At 35.0% G+C, this 26831-nt stretch overlaps 1 protein-coding gene across 5 annotated transcripts in view; it reads right to left on the minus strand.

Annotated features, from left to right (window-relative positions):
* WWP1 (WW domain containing E3 ubiquitin protein ligase 1) overlaps window positions 1–26831 on the minus strand; it is a 58637-nt gene that overhangs the window by 6830 nt on the left and 24976 nt on the right. For 2 of the 5 annotated variants that reach the window (XM_077782996.1, XM_021543174.3), the window contains exons 3-19: window positions 25257–25395; window positions 22913–23037; window positions 20002–20139; window positions 19837–19903; window positions 17645–17826; window positions 14387–14738; window positions 13044–13139; window positions 12266–12440; window positions 8980–9034; window positions 8801–8885; window positions 8573–8701; window positions 7552–7624; window positions 7388–7459; window positions 6577–6665; window positions 3752–3911; window positions 959–1092; window positions 702–842 (exon numbers count right to left, since the gene is read on the minus strand). In XM_077782996.1, the coding sequence (XP_077639122.1) occupies window positions 702–842; window positions 959–1092; window positions 3752–3911; window positions 6577–6665; window positions 7388–7459; window positions 7552–7624; window positions 8573–8701; window positions 8801–8885; window positions 8980–9034; window positions 12266–12440; window positions 13044–13139; window positions 14387–14738; window positions 17645–17826; window positions 19837–19903; window positions 20002–20139; window positions 22913–23037; window positions 25257–25395 (2212 nt within the window). Of the gene's footprint in view, window positions 1–693; window positions 843–958; window positions 1093–3751; window positions 3912–6576; window positions 6666–7387; window positions 7460–7551; window positions 7625–8572; window positions 8702–8800; window positions 8886–8979; window positions 9035–12265; window positions 12441–13043; window positions 13140–14386; window positions 14739–17644; window positions 17827–19836; window positions 19904–20001; window positions 20140–22912; window positions 23038–25256; window positions 25396–26831 lie in introns of all 5 variants that reach the window. The other 3 variants (XM_021543175.3, XM_077783005.1, XM_021543176.2) reach the window with 3 other exon arrangements.

Genomic DNA, 26831 nt, shown 5'->3' on the forward strand with positions numbered 1-26831 from the left:
CAAACTCATCATATAAATAATGATGGTTTTGCATTCTTCTTTGTAGGAGGAGAGAATTGATGGACTGTTAGTTTGACCAGTGTGGTTGGAGAGGTCCACTGTCACTTTTAGAATTCTATATATTGTGAGGTCAGAAATAAAGTTCCCTCCTTTTGCTCCTTTTCTTCTTTTAAATGTTAGTGTAAGTGTGTGAGTTATTTCATGTCGTAGTGCAACAGAAGGGCAGTAATAAAATTAGGAAATAAGCAGAAAAGAGTAGTAGAAACAGTTTAAAAAAAAACAGTTGAAATCACAGCATGTTACACATTCTGAATTTCAGTTCCCACATTTATAGCAAAGTTCTAAACAATTTTTAAATCTTCTGTCAAATAGGTATTTTCCCTCTACGTGGATTTGTTACCTAAAGTTACTGAAAACAGGCTTGATCATTTCAGTTTCACCTGTTCTCTCACTGTACATATAAGAGCATTACAGATCATCTTCTCTCTACATGGTCTCTTTTTGTACCAAGCAGTTGTGTATCAAAATAGCAACATGTACCAAGGTACCATTTCAAAACCAATCACAAGAATTACATCGTAACATGGGAAGAAAAAGTTAACAACAGAACAAAACCAAACCAACAGAAACCAATGCATCAAAAAAGACTAGAGCAACAGGAGAAACATGGAACACTTTTTTCAGCATGTACACCTTCCTACCCAATATATTCTTCTTTGTTCTCCTCAGTTACCAAGATATTTGAACCTCCTGATTTCAGCTCATGTGAGGTTACTTTTCCTAAGAGCTCCATATCCACACAGAAGTACATTTCCAAGTTACACTCCTCAATGTTATTATCCCTGGATGAAAATAAAAATATTGCAATGAATTCCATGATTCATAAATTTATAATATCCATAAAATATCAAAGACACACAAAAAACAAACAAACAAACAAACAAAAAAAACTACAAACCTTATCCAAATTAGGGAATTGTAAAATTCCGTATCAATAGATTCCAGGTCTTTAATAGTAAGCTTTTTGCTCAGCATTCGTTTGTAGAAAGGCAGAGAAAAACCAGTGTCAATAAATTTCCCATGAAACAATGCCTGTTGAACAGAAAAATGTGTTTAGTTTTTATTGTATTACTGAATTATTAAAGTTTCTGGACTTGAAGTATTTTTTTTCTTTTTCCTTCAAATAATGAAAAGCACCAAATAGCAGTAGCAGCTTTATAAAGCCATATTTATAAAGAACAAAACATTAAATTAAATGGGAAGGAAAAAAAAAAGGGACAAATTTTATCCAAGTATATGTTATTACAGTTTAGAAATTCTGTGATTAAAAATAAAACTTCTCATAAAAGGACTTCATCCCTTCTTCCCTTGATTATGTGAATAGGCATAATTGCTAAGTGTTAACTTTATCCTACTTGATTAGAATATTTGATCTTAACTTGAGTATTACTGCCATTTTTACTACACACATACATCCAGCAACATCATCATTTACAGAATGCTACTGCAACTTGTAAGAAAGAGCTTTGGGAACCACATTTTTTTGTAGGTGAGTAACAGACCTGAGGAATTAAGCTCTCCACAAAACTGAAAAAAAACCACAAACCAAAAACATGGTCACACTTGTCTCACCACACATGCACAGAGGGTGTAAGCTGAATAATAATAATAATACTGAAGCATAGCATTACACACACACACACACACACACACACACACACAGTGTTACTTCTACACTGACTCAGGGCATCTGAGAGCTCATGGAGTACAACCATAACCATGAAAACCCCTTCTTCCCCTCAGCTTTATCAAGTACAATTTCTCCACTAAAATAGCTCTTTAAACAAAACCATCCTAAATATAGATTCATTGCTTCTCTTTCCTCTCAGGTCAAATTCTGTGAGCAGAAGAGCCATTTCCTCTAGACTGCATCTTTTTTCCCCACCTAATTTCCCCCTTTTAGGCTTAGTCTATTATGCATTTTCTTCTGCTTAAGGAGACCTTAAAGAGGTTCTCCTAAAGGCCTGTATTTATTTGTTTGTTTATTTATACATTTATTTACTTTTAAACTAGTTTACTCCTCTCATGGAGGGTGACCTGGTAGAAATTCCATGTCAAGTGCAGCATCTGGGCATATGATTTTCTGCTTTTGCAAAATTAAGCTCTTGAAGTCACATTATTTGATGCATATGATAATCTTACAGCAAAATATAAAAGTTGCCTCAGCCAATTTAACAGGTCTTTATTACAAAGCAAGATATGTATTCTTTATGTTTAATCCTGTTTAAGTTGGAAACAACTGAGGCTACTTCAGTACTTAAAACTAAAAATCTCACTACTATTTTAGAACTGTGAGAAGCATAGAAACTGCAACTTCATTTTGCAGTTGCATTATTACCTGAGCTATCTTAAGCCACTAGAGGGTATCCCAGGAAGCACTGCAGAAAGTTCCATTCAGTATAAACAATGAAAACTCAAACCTTGCAACAGACCAGATCAGGCAGCATTACACGGGTCTCTCTCTTGCCCCGCTTAGAGAATTTAAAATTTAAACATATAAATACTTCAGGAAATAAAACTTTGTCTTTTAACTACTTTAATTGCTTTCATTAGGTTCTCTACTATGATCTTTACTGTTACAAAATAGCTTTCCTAAAGTCAACATTTCTTACAGACAAGATCAAACATCACCAGCTGAAAGAAACACTGGCTCTAGCCCCTAATTGGCTTTATCACACCTTCCTGCTAAGCGGCCCTGTAACTTGCTGAAGACTCTAAAATAGAGAAAAAAGGTGGCAGCCTATTGAAAGTGTAAACCCAACGAGGAAAATTTTCATGACAGCACAAAAATTGTGAACTCAGCCATAAAATGCTTGAAATCAGAGATGTTATTGTCATAGCTGAATACATTTCTTAAGAAGCATCTGGAAGAAAAGCAGAACTAAAAAACCACCAAAACCTATTTTATTTTAAGTGTGAAAGTATTTTTCATTTATGTTACACTTGGCTTGTGTTTATTCTAATTTTGTACAAAAAGTCTGAACAACATAGGGCAATAGTCTCTTCAGTATGAAAATGCACTTGTATCTACTCTTTTTGGTTTCAGTATTCACCAGGTGGAGGGATGTTGCTGAGGACTACCTGTAGACATGATGATTATGTGGAAAGATGACTATCACTACATGGAGGGAAAGAAATGTGAAAGACACAGGAGCCACTATAGACCAACTCAGTGATACCAAAGAAATGATACACCATGCCTGATCAACTTGTAGTTTAAGAGAAATTGGATGGCAGAGAATCAGCTCCCTGATAGCTTCTGGTCTCCTCAGTATCTGACTTTTATATACATTTAAATGAAGGCCTAGTGTACTCTGCAAAAAATTCTGACTCATTTTTTCAAATATCCTCAGGTATACCAGGTCCAACTGAGGAGACTTTTTCACAAAATATTAGTAACATTTTTCAGAGCATCAGTATTCAGACACTCAGACAACAGTCTGCATTAAGTACACACATCCAATTGATGAAAATAAACTATTATATTGCATCACATTAACTTTGATCACTCTCCCAGGAACCATAAGTATGCAAGAGACTTAACTCTCAGGGAATTGGCTCAATAAACTTATATGCCTTAATCTTCCATTTCTATGAGATTAATATAACCTTTAATAACTGTACAAACAAATATTGTTCAGGAGTAAATGTATAGCTACAGCAAATATAAAACCTTAAAAATCTAACCTACCATGGCAATAAAGCGCCCAATGAAACAGAAATATGAAAGATGGTCAGGATTGATTGTTGATGCTGGATTTATCTGCAGGCAATAGTTGCTCTTGCCAGCATATTCAAATAGGCAGTACATAGGGTTCAGTACTTCATGGGAAAGCAAGAAAAACCATTCTCTAAGGGAAAAAAAACATGTATACACATAAAAACCATCAAATACAGATGTTTATCACCATTCCCCTTAGGTAACCAGCAAAATGGTCAAGATATATGCAAACTTTGAAAAATAATATAAACAGTGTTGTATTAGAATCACAGAATTATATACGGTAATTATATATTTCTCAAATATAGAAAATTAATTATCAGACCAAATCATGTTAGAAAATTATGGTTTCCAAAGTTTAGAAATTATAGTTAAGATTTTCATCTTGAACACACCCGCAGAGCACAGGTTTTAGCTGCCTATCAGTAACATTTTTCTTACACAGTCCTTGCCTCAACTAGTACATGGCACTTACCCTCCTAAGGCCTACTTTACAACTCACATCTTTACTCAAAAAAAATCACAGATTATCCCATGCTTATTATAAACAACTTAGAGAAGACAAAACAAACAAATTGAAACCTCAGGACACTTAATTTGCTTTTCCAGTCTGACAGCAAAACACACACTCAATTACTGTAGTTTAACAAATTACCATGCATTGGTTAAGCCTACATGACAGGGTAAAAGTATCTTTTTGCTGAGGTTAAATGAATACATGTTTTTCACCACCTTAAATTTTTTCAACTCAGAATAATACCAGAATCTGGTATTCAGTGTTTAGATAGGTGATTTTGATAATATTTCTTGCTTTATAATATCTGCATATGGTATTTGCAGAGACCTCAGAACATTCATACATACTCAGGAGCTTTTGTATCAGGCAATAAATTTGGTACTAAACAATCAGACCGAGGGATAACCCATAAAAATAGCTGAAAGTCTGTCCTATAATAACTGTAGGGACTGAATTCCATTCTGACTGCCTTTCAGAATTCCATTCTGACTGCCTTTCACAGTTAAGAGGCATCTCTTTTATCCCTGTATTTACACAAGATCAAGGAATAGAAAAGAGGTTTGCTGTCATGTTTCTCCTCAACATGCCATGAAACTCAAGTCATGAATCATGAGTCTCCATGATACACTTCCAACCCAAAGGCCAAGTAGAAAGAGTAAACAGAGAAAGGCAGCCAGGATCCAAAAACCCTAACAGCATTCCATGTATCTTCCAGTAGGCACAAGAATGTTGTACAGCATTCTAGCCAAGTTTCACACTGAGACAATTACATTAACTACACAGAAGCATCAAATTTAATAGGCATTTAAATTAGAACAAGTCAGATAACAAGGGAGGAATAAACTAAATCAGTCATTAACAAGAAGTTGCAGAAGCAATGAATTTTTCACATCAACAGCTAAAACTTGCCACAGGACATAATGTCATATTGGTCCTGCTACATGCAAAGTAAAAATCTGATGGGAACACTGAGTTTAGCCTGCTGATCTATATTTGTATTAACGGAGTATTTTGTTATTCAGTACATGAACATTTATTTAGTGTCACTTGAGAACTCTCAGTTCAAGTTACAATGAGATCCTGGCTGGTTCTCAGTTTCACATAAAAAATCTTGGGCAAGACTTAAGAAACTATGAAACTACACTGCTTATGTATTTTTTATTTATTTATTCTTTACTTTCTTTGATTAACACACTTCAGTAAAATTATTCTACAATCTTTTATATGGAAAGTTCTATGAACTGTTCTAGTTCCCATCCTAAACCTATGGCACTCACAATATGGACCCCAACCAAACAAAACCCATGCAAAGCAAAAATTGAATTCCTCCCTGAAATCACTCCCCACCCCAAAAATCTATGTGATACTGTAATCAGAAGTAAAACACCATATACCCAAAAGAAGCTCAGCCTTCAGAGGCAAGCTTGTTTATAAATACTACACATTTTTACTGAATTCAATTTTAACACAAGAAGTTACATACAACCAGAAAAAAACAAACCAGAACATCTTTACATATTAAAAAAAAACCCCAAACTAAACAAAAAAACAAACAAACAAACAAAAAAAACCCAACAACAACAAAAAAAAAACAACAACAAAAACACTCTAACAAGAAAAATTCTATCACTTATGACCTTTTCCAATTCCCTGGATGTACAGTAGTACTGAAATTTTTTTCCTAGCAATAACATTTCTTTGAAGTAACTGGCAGCAGTAGTCAGTGGTTGTATTCTCTGTGGTCAAGAAATGAAATCTTGTCTATGATTTTCCTGTTATCAGATTTTTCCTCTCTGAGTTCCACTTCAGATTCTAGAAAAACCTGTAGTCCAGTTGTTTCATATTCCAGTGGAGCCAACATAGTCTGTCAGTTGTTCCTTCATGCCTGCACTACTCTCCTTTCGTTTATTTTCCTTCAGTTCTTATCAGCCCCAACCTGGTGTTCTCTTGCCATTTATCCAGATAAGCAGAACACTTCATTTTCCTATAGTCCCCACTTCTAGGAAAATTGAACTTTCTGATAGAAAGTTTCTGAACTAACTCAGAGCAATTAATTTCATTCCAATTTAAACATCACTCTTTGTCAAAGCACTCTAAAACTGAGACCGTAGTTTTACCAATGTGAAGGGTATAACCTGTGACAATAGCCAGTGCTGCCAGTTCCACCTCCTTAATACATTCAGGGGGACTAGAAAGATACCTAGGGTCAGACTGCAAGAGAAATCAAGGCTAGAGTGCTATTAAAAAAATAAAAACTATTTAAGAAAATTTTTTTTACCTTGCCAAGCCACCATAATCCAATCCTTCTTCTCCTCTAAATATAACATATAATCTTCTCCTCAAATCATAGGGCTTTAATGCCATAATCTATTAAAAATAGATTAATGTTATAAATTATGCAGTTACCACATCACTCATTCAGATTTAATTTATATTGATACAGAAACTGTATATATGTCAAATGTTACACAAATTTGAAAAGCAAGTAGACCATCTCATGGAACAAGCAATCAATGAACTACACACAAAAATACCAACTTGGACTTCAGATCCTTGAGCAGCAGACTGCTAGCAAGTGGAAGGACTATCTGCTGTATGGGTACCCTGTTTTTACACTCTTCCTAAGGCAGCCATTATTCAAGGAAAACAGGCGAAAAGGCACCACATCTGATATATAAGATTTTTTTAGAGAAATCACTTAAAATAAATAATTTAATCCAGACTAAGTTTAATATATTTCCATTTATAATATAATTTTTACTTATAGAGAATCCCTGCCTAGAAGGTTTGTGGTGACAACAGCAAGAATTTTCATCATTCATTGGCTGCAGACTGTAAGAGCTCAAAAACTGTAAGCTTCAATTATATAGATGTAATCTTTGAAAGACAAAGCAGTTTTAACTGGAGAAAACAATATATTGTATCTATTATGTACAATACTTCTAACAGTCTTCCCTAAGAAACCCCCACTAGCTAATACCAGAGGAAGATTACTGTGCCCCAAGGACCATTAGTCTGAACTAGCTACAGTGATTTTTCTTCTTCTGCTTTGTCTTGATAAACAAACACAATACTTTTTGCAGTCTTACTTGCTGGAAGGAATCCTCAAACAAAGTCTGTCTGGATACATTGATTTTCACATGACTTGGCAGTGCATTGGACTGTAATCAGAAGGCAATAACATTACAAGGCAGCACATACATTTGTAAAAACTCATATAGTTTCCATAAATAAATAAGTATTAAATCAGTACCTGACACAAGTAACGGAAATGAGCAAGTTTCCACCTAAAGCTACGCTCATAAGCAATCTGTGGCCCTTTATTTCTGTAAGGAAACATTGGAGATACATTAAACATACAGATATCAAATAATACTTTCAATGCTAAACAACAGCATGAAGATTTCAAAAATACACAAAAATTGTAATTGTAAGATATGATCAAATGAGCTGGTGGTTTGGCCAGTCCTCCTTTCTTCCATCCCTTGCCTTTTTTTTTTTTTTTTTTTTTTCTTGAAGTCAATTTACCAAGTTTGATAGAAAGATAAAGGATTGAGAGGGTATCAAATCCCTATGAAACATGAACATGTAAAAACTACAAGTCACATAAAGGAGAGACGTCTAATTTATCATCTTCACTGAAAGAAAGACTGCTAAGCTGGGCTTTATAAATTCAGCTGCTTCTGGAACTATGAAGGACTTTCTAGTGCAACATTGAAGGCTCATTGAATGATAAGTCATCAATCACTATGTTGTCAGAAATAAACCCTACCCCATACAAAAGACATTAAAAAAGCCACTACAGGTTGGGTCAATACTTCTAATCAAAATATTTAAAGGAAGATTTGCACGCAAACTTTTCCAGAAGTATTTACAATTATTTTGTTTAGACATTACTGTTAGTAGAGTGTGTAACATTATAAGCAATCCTCATAGTGACCATCTACTGTTACTTTAAAAATGCAACTATTAGTTACATTAGTTCATTATTCAAGTTAACCTCGGTACCCCTCTCTATTTATAAAATTATTACAATATTGGTATTTCAAAAGCACATAAAAACTATTGAACATCAGAGCAGTACAGCAAAATGTGTTATACATAAAGTCACAAATAAAATTTTAAAATATATTAAATTTATAATATAAAATCTTGTTCATAATTTACTGTCCAGTTCCAGCTAAAAGTGTAGGTAATTTTATACCATGAGAAAATATCACTGTTAAATTATAAAAAGGTAAAACGTTAAAAAATCTATTTAATTTCTCACTTACACAGAAGATTTCCCAGTACGAGGGTCATTGAAGGTAGTGGTTCTTGTATTGTGATCAACAAAGTATCTGACACCTTCTCTGGTATATCTGATTTCCCAGCCTTCTGGAAGAGGGTCCTCATTTTGTAAACTGCAAAGGAAATTGCAGGCAGTGTTTTTTCCCCCATATCATTACATAAAAGTATGAAGCAAGATCTTTTGAATCTGCACAGTCATTATACACACCTACCCTTGAGTTCGAGGGTCCTCCCACTGTGTTGTCTTTGTGTTATGATTTACAAAATACACCCTGTCATTTGAATCCACTCTTCTTTCTAAGGGAAAAAAAGAAAATAATCCATTATACAACAACTGCATTACAAATTTCTGCAACTGCCACTTCCTGAAAACCACAGCTATTTAACTTACCCCAGCCTGGTGGTAAAGGCCCAAGTGGATCATTTTCTGCTGACAACATTGAAGCCTTTGTAAAAACAAGAGGACTTTAAGTTAGGCCAGATATTATTAATATTATTTTCTCAGTGTGTTCAATGATTACCACTAGTCCTGAAGGCCATTCATTCTGCAAAAAAAAAAACCTCATCATGTCATTTTTAATCTGGTTTTGCAAAGAAACTTAGATTATATGATAAAATATTGTTATCAATGCATTGTACCCTCCCTTTCCCTTCCTACAGCAAACTTAAGTGCTCACACAAAGAGATGTAGTTTATAAAAGTTTTGAGGAAGCATGTATCAGTAGATAAGCACCAAGTTCTTGCTTGAGAACACGTTTTACCATAATAAACATTTCCAAGCAGTGACTACTGCCAGCATAGGGGGTTTTACTTCCTCAATACATGATAACTTCCCTGGATGTTTGGCTATTTTCGAATGTTGTCATTTTTTTCAAAATGCAGCTGCATTCATATGTGGATGGGTAAAATTATACGAACATACAAGGGAAAAAAAAGGGATTACATTATTATGTAAACACATGTTAAGCTCATAATATACTGTAACCTTGCAGAAGTCCCCAGGAAGCTCCCAAAAATACAAAGCATGGGAAAAATAAAAATAAAAGGCAGAAATCAGAGAGACTATAGGACCCATGCTCTGATTAATAATTAAAAGCATCCACCCCTAAAATTTTGTGGACTCTAACTTTTAGAATGTGTGTGAGTGCAGAATGGAATTTTGATAAAGGGGAACCAAGCTGTGTTTTCTAAAGAGTGTCTTAGGAACTAATACTGCTTTATATAGCACTTGCAATACAAAAATATCAAATAAGAGTTTACAGGAGCAAATTCAGGAAAAACAAATCTATGATCTTGTTTCTCTGAAGGAGAAATAGATCAAGAAACAGAAGGAAATGCATTACCTACACTCAAAATCAAGCTGTGTATTTGCTCCAGCCACCAGCTACTACACATGAACAGAGAATTTATCATTATTTCAGCAGCAAATGCAGTTAGTTTTTTGTGCTTTAGGAGACCACATAATCACAATAATCCTCTAACCAAAGATTCCTCTGTGGTGACTGTAAAAAAATAGTGCACAAAAGGAGAAAGCTGTCTGCCAAAGAACTGAATGATGGCACAGTTCAGATACTTCCGACCTTCTTAATGGGTCCAAGGATTTGTGTGTGGCTGCTGGCCACACAGAGCTGTGTACTTCACAGAATACACTGAAAGACCAGGAAGATTCATTTCCAAAATGCCTACAATAAATTAATCCAGGTAAAAATGAAAGTAACTCAAATAACCATATCCCATCTAGTTTTCTTTCTTTACATAGTTTAGCTTTGACCACTCAAGGTAATTGAGACATTCTCTAACTGAAAGTATTCATCTACTTTTTCGCAAAAAATAAAATACGGTCTCACTCAAACTGCTATATAGGCAGAGTCCTGGTACATCCCCAGAACATGAAAAGGTAGCTATACTTTGACCTTAACTATTCTAGAAGTATACAGAAGCACACTAAAGTTAAAAAGAAAACACCACTTTCTTCAATAAAATTTCCATTTTCCCCCTCAATAAACTGTGAGTTCTACCTGTATAACAGATATAATACCTAGAAAACAGAATTCTAAAGAGATGCAAGCAGCCAAGTTTTCTCTTTCTTCAGGTATACTCTGTCTTACTAACAAATCCCCATTTATTGATTCTAAGGTCAGATGAGACATTTTAAGGAATGGGTCTGTGATTTTCAGTAAGGGTTATCCTTTAAGGAAGGAAGTAATATAATTTAATTTGAAAAATATATTATTCACCAAAGGATAAATCTAGCCCCCCCCCCAAAAAAAAAATCTTGGCATCAGAAAAGAGAGAGTTTTCTCAGATATCCTATGCAACTGATCAAAGCAGTAGACAAGTACATAAAGTTGGTCAAGCAAGAGTTTTTGGCTCTGTTTGCTTCAGCTGTGATTGCTGATTTTGCATTAGAAGTTACCAGGGTGTTTAAATACCTGAAGGAGGCTGCAAAAAGGATGGAGCAAGGACTTTCTCACTAGCTCACAGTGGCAAGACCAGAGGCAATGGCATACACTGAAACACAGGGAATTCTTCCAAACATCAGGAAACATTTTTTACTGGGAGGGTGACCAAGTGCTGGCCCAGGTTTCCCAGAGGGATTGTGGAGTCTCCATCCTTGAGATATTTAGAAGACATTAGTCCTGGATGGCTGGCTCTAGGTGGCCTTTCCTGAGGAGGGACATTGGACCAAATAACCTTAAGAGTTCCCTTCTAGCCTTGACCATTCTACTTTTCTCTAATTGCATAAAACAAATTGAATTTGATGCACAGCCCTAGGAGTTCAGAAAATTAGTGGTGATGCATGTTTCTGCTATTGCTAGTGGTAAGATATAATATATAATTCAATAATGAGAGGGCTGAGAATTTTTAAATTTAATTCTGCAGCATCCTTTACTTCAGAGGGGTGTGTGAATAAAGCCCATCAAATTTAAACTTAGGTCTGTACGTCAGAGTCCTGTTCCAATGAAGCTGTTTTAGACTTGCACTTCAAAGGTTTTGTCTCTAAAAAACTCCAGCTTTTCTGCATATCACTTACAAAGTTTCTGGGATCACAGATCCCAAAGATTTGGGACACACAGCCACCATCATTCTTAACTCTGAAGAAACAACTATTCTACTTATCCAGTCACAGATGGGAAAATCTGACTCAATAAATATTCTCTATGAAACTACTCATATTTTCTTCAGGCAGAAGTAAGCAACCATGTGAGATAAATGGAAAACCATGTACAAAATTTCAGAACTGAACCAGATGTATAACCTTCAAAGCAAAAGAATTGCCACTTGTATTAGTGAAGGAATTCTAATCACCTAAATAGTTTTTAAGCCTATTTAATGCTCAAAATGACCCCTAACAGCATTTACATGCCTTTTCAGTTTAAGGGACAGTTTTAGTTGTACCTCTTACTACTGACATTAAAAATCTTATGTAAAATGCAGTATACAAAGCAGAAGTCAGGAAACAAACTCAGAAGAGAGTACTTTCTATCTGAAAGTACTTTCTGATTTTCATCCAAAAAAAGGATGATTTTTAACTTTTTTCAAAATAATCAGAATTCAAATTACTGAGCCTAAATGTCTTTTAACAGATATGGTTGAATAGTTACAAAATCAATTTCTTTAAAGAACAAAAAGTATACCTATACCTCTGTACTAATTTCAGATTTTGTATACTTTACCGAATAGAGGTATCGTTGGTTGAATTGTTGCATAGCTCCCTGCAGTTGATTCCGTTGCGATTGCCACTGCTCAAAGTTCCTCACTGACTCCATTGTTGGTCGCTGCCATGTTGTCGTTCTGGTGTTGTGGTCCACATAGTAAACTCTCCCACGATCATCAACTCTTCTTTCCCAGCTTTCAAGAAACACAAATGTTAACAGTTAATTCTTTCAGTAGTGTTATTAACCAAATTTCTCTTTATGCAAAATTCCTAGATGGTACTTGAATGAACTACTGGAGTAACAGGCATGATTTCAATTTCTAAAGGACAATAAAAGCACCCCAACTTGGTTGGTAGATGAACAACCAAAATGAGTATACAGAGACTTCAAGCAATTGCCTGCTCAGCTCTCTGTCACCTCATTTTTAACTTTGCAAACACCTGTGGCTGCAAGTAATGTTGGCAGACTTCATAGAGAACACTTTGCTGGGAAATATGAGGTTTGGAACCAGTGCACTTAGTGGTGCCACCTAAATGAAGGTGATTAAATATTCATAATTAAGTTGAAAAGGAAGAACAAAATACTTTACTAGCTGTATTTGAACCAGTGATCAAAACCAGTGACATATCCAATATCAACATTACTGCAACAACAGTTGTAATAATATAAATAAATGAAAGCTAGACTCTTAATATATGATAGAGAATACAGTTTTGATGAGCTGCTGTTTGTTTCCAGCAACAACAAACAAAAATATAGTAAGTTTATCATATTTAATTCAAAAAGTCTACATTACCCAGGAGGTAAGGGCTGTGGCCTTTCCCATGTTGTAGTTCGTGTGTTGTGATCAACATAATAGGTTCTACCATGAGGATCCTTTCTTTGCTCCCACCTTCAAGACAAAGAGACTTGCACGTAAGTGAAGATGCAAACACTTCCTTGGGACTTCCCACTAAGACAAAAAAGTACCTTGGCATTGAATGAAAATGCCATGGTCCAAAACCCATTATTGAATACCAAAGAAAATTCACACCAGAATACAGATCAGTCACTTCCTATTTAACTGACATCACCATAAAGACTTCTCTAAAGGATTTAGGACATAATGACTATACATCAGTATTCACAAGCAGCTTTCTATTATATTTAAGTTTGGAACAAAGTCAATGAATTACCTGCTCAATGCTTGGACACTAAAAAAACCTTATTTCAAAAGCACTTAGAGATACGCATTCTTTGTATTTCCAAGTACATGTGTCTCAAAAAATGAGAGTGTTTACATTTTGAAGCTCTGTTCCCTATATCCGACAAACAGCATAATTCAGGGTGAACCTAAAGTGTGCGCTATCAGCTGTTTTTCCTCTGTTTCTATTTCCTATCCTGATGAATTCTATATCTGATATCCCTGGGGATTACTTTGTTTTGTGAAACAATCTTACACTGAAGATGGAGCTAAGCCAAGAGCTGAAGTTTCATAATGCTGAGAACTACCATAATGCAATAAAGGTATGTATAAATGGTGAGGAAACCAGGAGAAACATTAGATGAAAAGCTGAAGTGCTTATCTGCAGTTGATACATATTTGTTTTTCTTATATAAACACTTAAATAGTTCCTAAAAATGTAGGCCTGCTACTACTAAAGACTACTAAAGCAATTTCTAACAATCTAGTAAAATTAAAATATTCTAGCTCTTCTTAGCCATACCTACATACACATAACTATAACATTAACTATAACATTATTGAACTCACTCTTACGAAACAAGCACCAACAACATTTATAGACTAGTCATTTTCACTTCTTTGTGCTTTGGTCCCTACTACGAAGGAGCAAAGGAATAACGAATTACAGCTCAAATAAGTTTGAAAATACGAAATAAAAAGTCTTCACATCTGTAATGCCCAAGAGTTTGTCTGTTAAGTTCACAATACCATCTCAGCAAATCAATTATCAGTTGTTACTTTCTGGAACAAAAGTAACAACTTTTAGCAGCAGTACAAATCTCATTTTAGATCAAATAACCCCATCTCAGCCAGCTGACCTGCATTTGACAATCCCTGTATAGAACAAAGTTTCTGTTTCCTTATATGCACATTTAGATGACACAAAATGATAGCATTAAAGCAAAACAACGTACCCTGGTGGCAAAGGCTCTGTACTGGTACTACTAGGCTGCTGTCTTACAGGTTCTGCAGATGCACTTGGCGTGGAGGAGGATTCCCTCGGCTTTGCCGCATCTGCTGCTATGCTGTTTCGAGCATTAGGCTGAGCACACTCTGTTGCAGCTGCAGGTTCTAGTCCAGCAGATACAACAGGTGATGCAGAACTGTGGCTTTCAGAACAACTAGTTGCTTCTGTTGCTGACTGAGGTTCTGCTGTATCATTAGTGCAATCTGCTGAAGACACGGGAGCTTCGACTGAACCCGTTGGAGCCTCAGAGACAGAGGAATTACCAGCTTCAGGTGCAGAGGCAGATGACTCGCCATTAACTGAGAAATGGGAAATAAGATTTGTGTATCAGAATCTAATGAGATTTACTTCTCAAATAACCAACTTCCAGAGTAAATTACTTGAAAGGAAAATATTTAAGTTGCATCTGTATGCCATAAGCACCACTGTTGGCTAAGATGACAGAAAGTCACAATACTCTTGCCTTCAATTAAAACTTGCAGTTTGCAAGCCATTCTTTGTACTTCTCTGTTACATAGGGATATATTTTTATATATACATATATAAATGAAGTTATTTCTTGGCTTCTCCATGTCTTGGTCAACTCAATGTTGCCTCAGTCTAGATTTGCATCTGCTTTCCACAAAACTGTATAGCCTTTTCTAAAACTCTGAACTTACACTGAAGTTCAAAAAAGAATCTTGATCAGTATGACATGAAAACAAATATTAAGAGATTATTCTATGAGATTTGGAAAACTCAGAGGCATTTCCTACAGATAATTTCTTTTTCAGAGCTGAGGTACACCAAACCCTACAATTAACTCTAAACCTGTGCTACTTGGAAAAAAAATCCCCCTCCAAAAGAGGAATTAAAATATAAAAACTATTATTGTCTAACACAACTTACATAGTTCAATGACTGAAGAAAATTACTTCAGAATCACAAAGCAAATCAATTCTATCTTTTCTAGAACAATAAAAATGCCATCAAACTGAAGCAAGCACAATCTCATAAAAGGTTTAAAGCAGGCATAGATTTACAGACAAAGGATGCTAAGGAGGCTTTATTAGTCCCAAGCTCACTTGGCAAACAATACACCAATCATCTGCAAAGCATAACCAAACAGTATCTCAGCACATCAAGATCTTGTCTAACTTAGACAAGACATCAGGTACAGCAGTCTGTAGGACATCCATTAAAAGTCAAGGCCCTATAAAAAGCAGTGCAACATCATTCAGCACTTTCATTTTCTGCACCACTTATCAACATCATACAGTGACAATTCTATTTATACTTAGTAGCTTGTACTTAGTAGTTGCAACAATTTTCTAAGGACTAAGGATATGCAACACATGCTTCAAGCAATTTCCTTACCTTACAGTATATTATCACCTTACCATGTTAAGGACTGAAGTTAATATAATTCTACACTCTTAACATTATCGATACACATTTGCAAAATTTAATCCTATACTAGTGCCAATAAAATGTTGTTTCATTATTTTAAGGAGTTCACTTGTTTAATTCTGTCATCAGAATTTAAATTATCAAGTCAGTTTCTTTAAGGAATTATCATTGCACCATATGAATTTTCTTGATATGCATAATGATAAACATGATTTTACAAGCAACAGATTTTTAAGTTCTATAAAGGCACTACTGCTTTTCAAGGGTAACACACACTGCTTCCAGATGGCACAAAAGAAATCAACTTCATTAAGACATATAAAGATTTTATATTGTTTCAGCATGACATGAAAAGTATGAACAATTTGATCAACTGTCCTCAAACTTCTGCTTATACTACCAAGAATTTAATTTACACAAGAAAAAATCCAACTGAAATCACAACTTCAATTTTAAAAAAATCAACTCATCCACATTAAAGAGTGAATAGGATTACATAATAAAGTTAGAAGCAAAATAATGAAGAAATCATCTGCTGTATTAGTAAGTTCATCCCCAAAACAGATGCATAAAACATTACATCAGATGATTACTTCACCAATTATGCCTAAAACAGCAGTTCTGGCAACATCACATAAAATTACAATCCTGCTAAAGCACAATAGTGAAAAAAAAAAAGTGTCATCAAAAAATGCCAGAGATCCGTTTTATGCCTTGCCTTGAAAATATCTTCACCCACTGGTACACTAGTTGATTTCTCCTATATCAATGCCTCGGTGCAAGGTCAGTTACGATTTCATCAATATTGCCACTTGAACAAATCAATTATTTTTCAATTACCCTATCCTAATACAGATTTCAAATGGCTCTCTCTGTTGAATAAAAAGGGAGCAATGCCTTAATAATATATATATGCCCTCTAGCCTTGAGCTGAAAAGAGAGGGGAATCAAATTAAAAGTTCTCCAAATAGAGAAAAGCTTCAGAGAAGACCTAATTTAATTATTACTTTTTAAAGTTCATAATTCTTTCTATTATCTTCCAACCATACCAACATTTTCCAGTCTATTAGAGAGAGTTTGACAATATCTGTTCTACCACTTAGTACCAATTTGCCTATTTCTATTTAGTTTTCTCTTCTCTTCTCTCTGCTATCATTATAATTTCTCCCAAACAGATGAGAAATGACAAAGGGCTTACAAAGCACAGTCATTTTTAGATCCAGAGGAACAAAAACCAAAAAAAACTTTTTTTTTCCAAATAAAAAAACTAGCTTCACTGGACCAAAGGTGAACTGTAGTCAGAATCAATGTTTGTGAGTTTAAGAGGAAAACAAAATTCAGTATTTGCTACTGCCAGTTCTTAAATGGAACTTTTGAAAAAAACTGAAGGCACAGAAAGTCTGCAACATATCTCGACTCAAGAGCACTGCAGCTCCCTGCCTAAAACAGATTAATGTAATGTCAGGAAAAAAATAAACATAGTTACTCAAATTAATTGTGAAAGAAATTTTTTCTTCTAGACAAACAGTAATATGGTTTCATTATCTGGGACAGAAAAATTGAAGATTTTGGACACTTTAATCTTCCTTCATCAGAGAAAAGAACTTATGATAAAATGTGAAACTCAATATATTTAAGAATAGGTCTACTGCAAAAAAATTTACAGAAGTGGACACACAAGGTTATAAATTCAAGCCACGTCCTTTCAGTACTTTTGAATTCCAATAAAAATTTTATAGAAAAGGTAGCTCAACTTGAGATACAGCTAGATAAAAAAGCCTCATGGAACATGTTCCCATAACTCTCCCATTCTTACCAGTGCTGTTGACAGGCTGAGCTTCAAGTGGTTTTGGTACTGGTGTATTTTTGGGTCTGGCTGCAACATGATTAGGAGACTGTGTGCTGTCTCCATTAACAGCTTCTACACAGAATGTATTCTGCATTACAGAGCTGGAAGGTACTTGATTGTCTATCCCATTAGAAATGTCACAAGCAGATCTTGGTAAAAATAAAAGATGATTTCAGGTTACTACAAGCAACATGTTAAACACACAACTAAACTAAATGCTACAAAAAAAACATGCTATAGAAACAAATAAAGAAATGATAGTATATTCACAACTGTTTATAGAATGGTGTTTGTAGCCTAGATAATTGTTTTGGTCTCACACTTGACTATTAAGAAGAAGGCAAGAATCAGTTTTGAGGATTTCAGACACTTATAATAGGTAAGAGTTTCCAATTTCACTTTCGCTTTTACTTTTAATGTTATATTAGAATTGAACAGACTGATGCACCTGCTGCATCTTTCAAAACGGCCTTAGGGACCCTTCCAAAGTGCAGTTACGAACAGGACAGCCTTTTCTCTCCTTAAGCAATGGGAAGAACTGGTTTTATTAGTCATATTACTAAAAATATTCATAACATAAGAAAGCAACAAAATTCTCCCTCAGTAAAAGGAAAATAAGATTAACTTCTCCATGCATTGGTAGGATGGGACATTGTGAGGATAAATACACACAGGCAGCTGTGTGTTTACAAGGCCACATGGAAATAAATGCACTTTAAGGGCTTGTGAATAGTAAACTTTGTTCAGTTACAGTAGTACAGTGGGTTTTTACTTAAATCTTTTTCAGAATGCTTAAAGCCATCCACCAGAGACACACAGATTGAAAATTACACTCAATGCCTTATCTTCTCAAAGGCTAGAGGTTAAAGAGTGAAATTATACAGGTGACAAAAAATGTGAGAACAGTTAGAAGTCCAACTTTAGAAGGGGAGAAGCAGCATTTCCATGCTACCCTACCCAACTCCAGAGGAGCAGTATAAACAGAGAATTGAAGTATTATCCCTTTTCATCTCTGGATTACAAACTCAATTTACCTCCAAAAAACATGCAGAGAAGCTACCTTAAAACTTTTCTTCATCTCTTAATTTTAAAACTGTAAATCAAAACTGCTGGATAGTTGTGTGGAAAACTGCAGTAAATTAAAATATCAACACCAAGAGCAGGATCGCAGATTTTCTCCAGCAACAATAGCCGAATGAAAGCAAATTATTATTACTACTGTTCCAAAATGGTATGCAGATGTGTTTCAAATCACTTTTAGCAGTCCCAAACCTTTCTAACAAAAACAAAAAAAGCAGAAGCAATGTTTTATTCTCACTCCCTCATCTTGAGCACCCATTAGGGAAGAGAGACCAACATCCATAAATTCAAAAAAAGAATCAAGTGAAGCATACAAGGACAAATGTGTCCCTGTCACTCAAATGCATAGCAACTGGATGTTTTTTCACTCCAGTTAGTCAATAAATTAAACAGAAATGGGTTCACACAAGGTAACTGAGCAGACCAGTAACATTACATTGATCTGAATTGACCTATTTGTCTTACTAGAGATGAGGGAGCAAAAAAATCTGTTCCTACTTCTCTCCAGCCAGTCCTTGAGCAGGTTAGAATGGTAGAGAAGCCAGGAATGAAGCTCTTAATTTCTCTGACTGTCTTTTTCTTGCCACTTCAGGAGGAAACAGGCCTTGGCTTCAGTGTTACAAATACTGCTTGTGAAACTCATACAAGTCTCTTAGGTGCCTGATTATGACCTTAAAAAGGCTGAGGAGAAAGTAATTCAGGCTTTTTTATCCTCTTCCTTCCATTCAGGTGCTAAATTGCAAAAGGCTCGTAGGCATTAATTGAAATGGTTCTTAAGCAGCATAAGAGAATAAACTGAGTAAATACATAAAAAATACACTGAGCTACTGCTCCCCTAATTTCTGCTGCAGCATTTTATAGATTTCAAATCAGCTGAACTAAATTATGCAATTATCAAACAAATAATGTTTCTAAAACCTGTGTCAACATAATTTAAACCTCAACAGCTGAAATTTCTCATCTTCAAAACCATTAAAAAACAACAAAAAACCCACCAAAACACAAACAACCCAAACATTTCAAGTGATAAATTTGCTGATACACTTCATATTGCATAAAGCACAAAAATAAATTCCAACCTGGATGAACTTCTTGCTGAAGCATCTCTGCTTTCATGTACAGCCTCGCCATTTTGCTGAACTTCTACTGAACAGTAGAGAAACAAATTCAACAAAAATATTCTATTATATCTGTTTGAAATCTTAATCTAAATATTATCATCTGGTTTAATTATTTTAACTTACTGGTTGCTGATGAACTGAGATTTGTAAGAGATTCTTGTTCAACAACCAAACCATCTAGAACAACAGTCAGTTCACCTGTTTGCACCATGCCACTCTTGTTTTCCAAAGAGAGTTTCAATTGTTCTTTCACCTTCTCCACTAAAAATGGAGTTGGGGTGGGTAGGGGACAAGAAGGAAAGAAGGGGTAAAGGAAAAATGAAATTCTAAATAATATTAAAAGAGACCTTCAACACACAAATGTGATATATGCATTTAGTTCTATAAAACTGAGCATCAGAGATATTCACATCGAAGCAGAAATCACTATGGAGCCGTGTATATTTACACCTGCTGTGCGTACATGCACACCTTATTTAAAAAAAACCCCTGTCTGTTTACACAGTATATTCTAAAGGTATGCTAAAGAATCCATGTGGATTTAGTGCTTTGTTGTTAATGATTTCCCAGGTCTGCCATTTCCATTAAGCCCTTTGGAAATTATGCACTACTTACATAACATATGATGGCTTAAAGTCAAAGGACTTCTGAACCACACATACAGATATTAAAAAGTCACTGGGAACCCCTCATTTTACAACCAGAGCCTATATTAATTTCTCATAGCACTTTCCAAAACAAATTGTAAAAGACCACTGAAAAAAACATATCTTTGAGGAAGAAGTGAATGCAAAGACTGCATAGAGTCCTCCCTCAATTTTAAAACTATTTTAAATGTATCCTTACTATCATTTTCATAGATTACAACTCCAAGGATTAAACAGTAAGAGAGGATGCCTCAGGTAATCAAAAGTTAAATCAAATACTATTTTCACCAAATAAAATTTGAGATAACTGATGATGCCGTAAAATAATTTGATCTGACTGACAAGCAATACACATATTTGTGAGACACATATAATCCACAGGTAAAACATGCTGGGGATGCTACATAATTCTCTCTAAATCAACTATTACAAGTAAAACAGTTAAAGCTACATATCACAAATCCAAACACAGTCAGCTAGGAGTTCACATTAATCAGGTTGAAATGGTTAAGAACTTTAGTATTTGTGCTATCAGATTAAAAGATTAGTTTTTAAAGATATACCATGATATTTCCCTCCATTTGATAGCATTCCAAGTTAAACTGGGCACTTCTATGCATTAAACAAGTGCTTCCATTTTTTTTTCATTATTAGCATGCATCATGAGTGAACAATAAACATATAAAACATATAAAACATATAAAACATATAAAACATATAAAACATATAAAACAGGGGAGGCTGCTATAATCTATTGCCAGATATCCTCAAGCTATTACTTGAAAGAGCAGGTTTGACAGCGTAGTGGGGCAGCAGTTACCAGTAGACACACACTGCTGTGCTACAATGGATTTTAAGGGACTTTAAATCTCTGCAGCAAGCACAAAGCTCCTAAATGTAAAGGATTACTGATTTAGCAACATGTATTTTGGAAAAAAGTACCACCTCAAAGAAGAGAAGAAACTAACCTACCACTGAATTGTTTAATTAACACACTTCATTTTTGCAAAGGGTGGTTGGTTTAACTTCTGCTATTTTAATAGGTTATCTTCCTAAACCAGATCGACTCCTGGCTGTAGCTTAATTGAGCTGGCAAGAAAACTGTGAGGTGTGTGGGCAGCAATTTAATAGTCGTGGTGTTTAGCAGAAAAAGTAACCAAATTAATTCAAATGTTTCTGCATTTAGAGAACTTCCCTTTCCACATTCATCAGCAAAGAGCCTTTAAAGTTCTGCATTTTTGAATAGGTATCAATAACTAAATGAATGAAGGATACCAATCAGGTTATTCTGCAACTGAATTCTTAGATAATCCAGTAAGTGTCTAACTACTGACTTGCCCAAACAAGAAACATTGCACATAAATTACTTTTGATGCAATGTACAGCAAACTCAGTCAACTGAAAGAATTTGTCTAGCTGTTAGATCCTACCTCCCCTGGATCTACAGTAATAAAACGTTAAATATTTTGTTAGAAATTGTTAAAATAGTAATTATTTTTTGGTGGCTAACATTATTATAACCCAGTTTCTTCTGATACAGTTTTCTTATTTAAAAATTAAATTTTCTGCTTAGGAAATTTACTGCTGAATCATTATAATACTGTTGAAGAATCCCCACTTAATTTTAGATTCTATTTCTATTTTGTTTCTGTAAGAATCAGAAAAATTTCACTTTTTTTTGGGGGGTCTCATTTCCACCCATTGTTCTAAACCGTCACCTCAGGTCTATATATATAACTTGTGAAAAAGGTTAAGATTGGTTTAGCTGGAATACTACTGCCACTCTGGAGTGGAATTTAAAGTGTGGATTCACCACCTTGTTGTACTAAAGAAAAGAAAATTTTGAAAAGCAAATAAAATATATTCTATTAAGAATATTTAATATTAGAAATTACATTGAACAATCAATCTCTAATGTACTAAAATGAAGATCACAATTGTTTCATTAATCAATGTTTTCTATTGCTCTCTGGGCATCTAAATTATGAGGGGCAAGACAAATACCCAGCGTTTCTGTTAGTGACTCCAGAGAAGTAAAACATGAAAAATTACACAGCTTTTCTGAAAGTTTTTTTTTTTTGGTTACCAAACCTAAAACAGATCTTCTATCAAATTGGTTACTAGCTTGCCACAAAACATTGTATTTAATCACTTCTGCTTTTACTTTCAGTAACTAATACTCTACTGTTTGTTTCAAAAGTATTATATCCCATTGTTACATGTAAGATGATTTCAATAGCACAGACATCTCTAGAAGAGAAAAGTAAAGATATCAAGTGAAAGTCAGTTGTAATTACACATATAGTTAGTAGTCTGGTTGTCAGTTTGATATATAGATTAGAAATAATAATTTTACTTTATTCAAAATATCCTTCATGATAACTTACATTTTCTATTGTGTACTTCCAAAGCTTGTCTCAAGTCTACAGTGGCTCTTCCTAATAAAGCATCTGCTTTTAAAGTGTGATGGCTCCACACTCTAAATTCCAGCGTAGTCTGTGGAGTCACATTCCTGCATAAAAAATACATTTAAAAAATATATACATATTTTTAAGAAGTCATTCCTGTTATTAGGAGCATTTGAACTTTATTCCACTTTCTCATTGTATTTCTTGACACTAATGAAGTGCAATTTTGTATTGCAAGGGGAAATTTTTAACTAAGAACTGCAAACACTGTAATATCTACACTTAGGATGAAACTTAAAGTGCATTAAGGAATAGCCTAAGGAATTTGAGAAGCATCAAAATAATCTACACTCAGCTCAAATCTCTATTATAGAAAACATATCTTTATTTATGAAAGGCTTATTTCTCTTATTTCTATTCTTCCAGAGTTCTAGCTGAAAACTTACATAATTAAATACAGAGAAAAAGGCAGGAAGTATATTTGTCTGTCGCGGCAAAGAAAAATACTAAATATTTTTCAAAAAGGAAAAAAGCAACAAAGCATCTATTTTCAAGCAAAAGCCCACTCAACACGTATCAGCCTGCCATGGAAATGTTGATAAATATTTTTTGTGAATCCACATACTCAGAGAAATCAGAGGGGAAAATTCAAATGATGAAGCTAAAGTAAAAACTGGAGGGAAGCAGAAAGTAAAGGACCCAGTTGCAGTAATATTATGACAAGCTTTGGTATTGATCTCTCCCTGCTCAAGCTATGCTAGGTCCTGGAGAGTAAGTTTTGTAATACAGGGTCTAGTACTGCAAACGTGGTCCTGGCTGTGAAAAACAGGAGTAGAAACACTTCATTGCAAAAAGTCAAAGGCCACATATCCATCAGTATTGACCTAATGTATACAGAAAGTTTTATCAGCAATGATTAGAATCATAATAAAAACAAGCCCTACTCTCCCAACAACAGGACTAACTCTATAGTCAGTTGAACATGTTGGACAAGGTAGATATTTTCTGCTGAAACACAAGCAAATATATTCTTGCATTTTGAATAGGCTGCCTTCTAAGGGAGATCTTAGTAAAACAGCAGCTCAACAAAGTAAAGGAAAGAATCCCCAACGCCTAGACACACAAATATATTGCTGACCCATAGAAGTGAGGGGAATTTGCTAAGCCAGGAAGGTCACTTAACCTCAAACACCATTCCAATAGCCAGAGGAAGAGGGGGGCAGAATACCTTAAAAATACATACAAAGGTAAGACCCTAAGTAAGCAATACTCATTATGAAATGAGTCTGCCATTACTTGCATTGCAATTTACCTCTTTTCTATCAGATCACCAAATCCTGCCAAAGCAAATCTGCCTCCTCAAGAGAAACTCAGGTTTCTGTGAATATACTGATAGCTTTGTACTTGTTCTAGTTCTTGATCCTGGAAATCATCCTCAGGTCCAAGACTACTTTTTTCTCTTTTGTAACATTGCAAAGGGTGAATATGTTCACTAAACCTGAAATACCAAGAAATGAGGCACAGGAATACCTACTTGCTTCAGACTAAGTCTGGAGTAAGTAAGTGTTCCTATGCAAAGAGTTTCCCAAAGACGTATCACTCCCCGCTCTCCAGCGCTTACTGGAATCTACCATAGCTTCTACTGCTAACAAAGCTGGCTATAGCACACAGACGTGTCAGATGCTGTGAAGCATACTGGCCTAGACTCAATGCCACTTGATAGGAGCTATGCTGCTCCCAGACCCAAGTCTGAACCAATACAATCTTGCTTGTGAATAAAGTATTCAAACCAAGTGCAAGATTGACAGCTCTACACAGAGTCCTATTCAGGTATATCTGTACCCCTAGCACAGTTAAACCAAACTAAACCACAAAAAGGTTAAAATGGTCAAATATCAGGGTAAATGCGAGGCAACTCAGTAGTTTTTGTGTGCATATCCCTTCACTGGGAAATTCAAAGGAAGAAGTGGCCTTCCTCGTAACTATTACTTATCCAGTTGAGACTTTTTCCTTCTAAAGTTGAGAATGACATGGTTACAATTAGTAAGTCTTTCTAGCAATGAATGCTAAACACAGTGCTAACAAATATCAAGACTATATCATGTACTGCCACTGTATGCAAGTAACACACTCTGTAGGAAAAAAGTATTCTCAATACATTGTAAGGATTCAGAAAAAAAATTATTTGAGATAAATACCAACTTCCGTCTGCATTTAGACATCAACAGCCAGAGCAAACTATGTAGGCAGCCAAGTTTAGTAAATATTTGCCTGCAATGTCTGTCTAATAAATAGTATCAAACAACCAAAAGAATCTACTTACACTGTCAGCTGCTCATCCCATTTGGGATTTGAAGAACTACTTGATTTTGCTGTTTTCTTAATTTCTCCATCTGCAGTTAATTCCGTGTAGAAAGTTGTTCCAAACCAGTTCTTTTTCCGTTTCAGTTTGGCACTAGAAACTAATAAAATACATTGCTTTATCTATAACAGCATTCTGTTTATGAAAAACAGAAAATGTCCTGCCTACACACTGTATGAAATACTTTGCAAGGCAATGTTTTTCCTCACCTACTCTACTTCTGCTGAACAGAAAGGAGTTAATGCAAAAACTACCATTTTATTTTATTAGTAGCTTTTATTTTCAAAAGCTACTTTGTCAGATGGTTAAAACCAAGTGTCACATACTCTTTTCCCCACATACTGGCAGGACTGGTTGTAGAGACAGCACAATTATTTTAGGGATAAACACTGGAAATAACATTGGTTATTTTCTCATTTTTCTCCCTATTCTTCCCTTAACTGAAAAATGGCTAAGTATGACACATCTGATGATGCATCTGAGGGATCAGACAGACTATTTTTTCGTTATACATTGTTATGAAAGTCAGTGCAGTTCATGCTTATTTCAAAATGTTCCTGTATACAGAGCTTCATTTCTTTGCCTGTATTACTGCATGGTTGAATTGGTGGGTTTACACATCAGTTTGTAACAATTAAGAAAGCTACTCTTAGATTTCCCCTATTTAAACAGCTTTGCAGATGAACTCAAATGTTTCAGGTAAATATTCAAAAATTAAGAAACACCACTGACCAAAGAAGCTACTTTCACCTCCAAATCAGTGGTGAGTTCCTCTGTGCTCCTGAACATAAATCTATTCTCCCTCTTCCCAGTTGAGGAAGTCCCTATAAAAACCAACAGCAGCCTAACTGCCAAGATTTTAAATTCTATTCCAGGCAGATAGTGTCTTGAAAAGACCACAAGAATGGATTCTCAACTATATTTACCTGCTGGCTCTGCCTTCTCTCTAATTTCTCGTTTGCTTCAGTGTGACTCTTGTTCCCTCCAGTTGCAAACTAAAACAAGGCTGTGTATTTTCAGCCATTTGGAAAAAATTCTTCCCTGTTCCTTTCCTTTATGGCACTTGCTAACTCAACGTGAAAGTTTACTAAACTGAAAGGGAGACATATTTCTGGATTGCAGTATTCTGAGATGTATACATCAGTCATGTAGAAGAAGTCATTGGTGGGATGCAGCCATCCAAGATTCTAAAGGCAATAGCCATGGACTTTTATTTGTTTCAGAAAGTGCAAACTTAACTTCCCCACATTTGAAAAGCACCGTCTTAGCAATGCATCATGGGTCATAAAAAGCAACTGCAGCCCTGATAATGATGAAAGCTAGATTGTAGAAAACTAAAACTGTAATTCCACACACAAGTCACATTTTTTCATCTGAAATTATATTTTTAAGCTTTAACAATCTCTACTTCTTCCACATCTTCCTCCACAATTTGCTTTCCAAAGGAAAATACAACATTTATTAAACCACAGGTATTTAATAATGATATTCAAGCTTCCTCTTAATTTTCTCCTCTTTTATCTGATTATGTTTCAT

This window comes from Lonchura striata, chromosome 1, assembly GCF_046129695.1.
Source record: "Lonchura striata isolate bLonStr1 chromosome 1, bLonStr1.mat, whole genome shotgun sequence".
Lineage (NCBI taxonomy): Eukaryota > Metazoa > Chordata > Aves > Passeriformes > Estrildidae > Lonchura > Lonchura striata.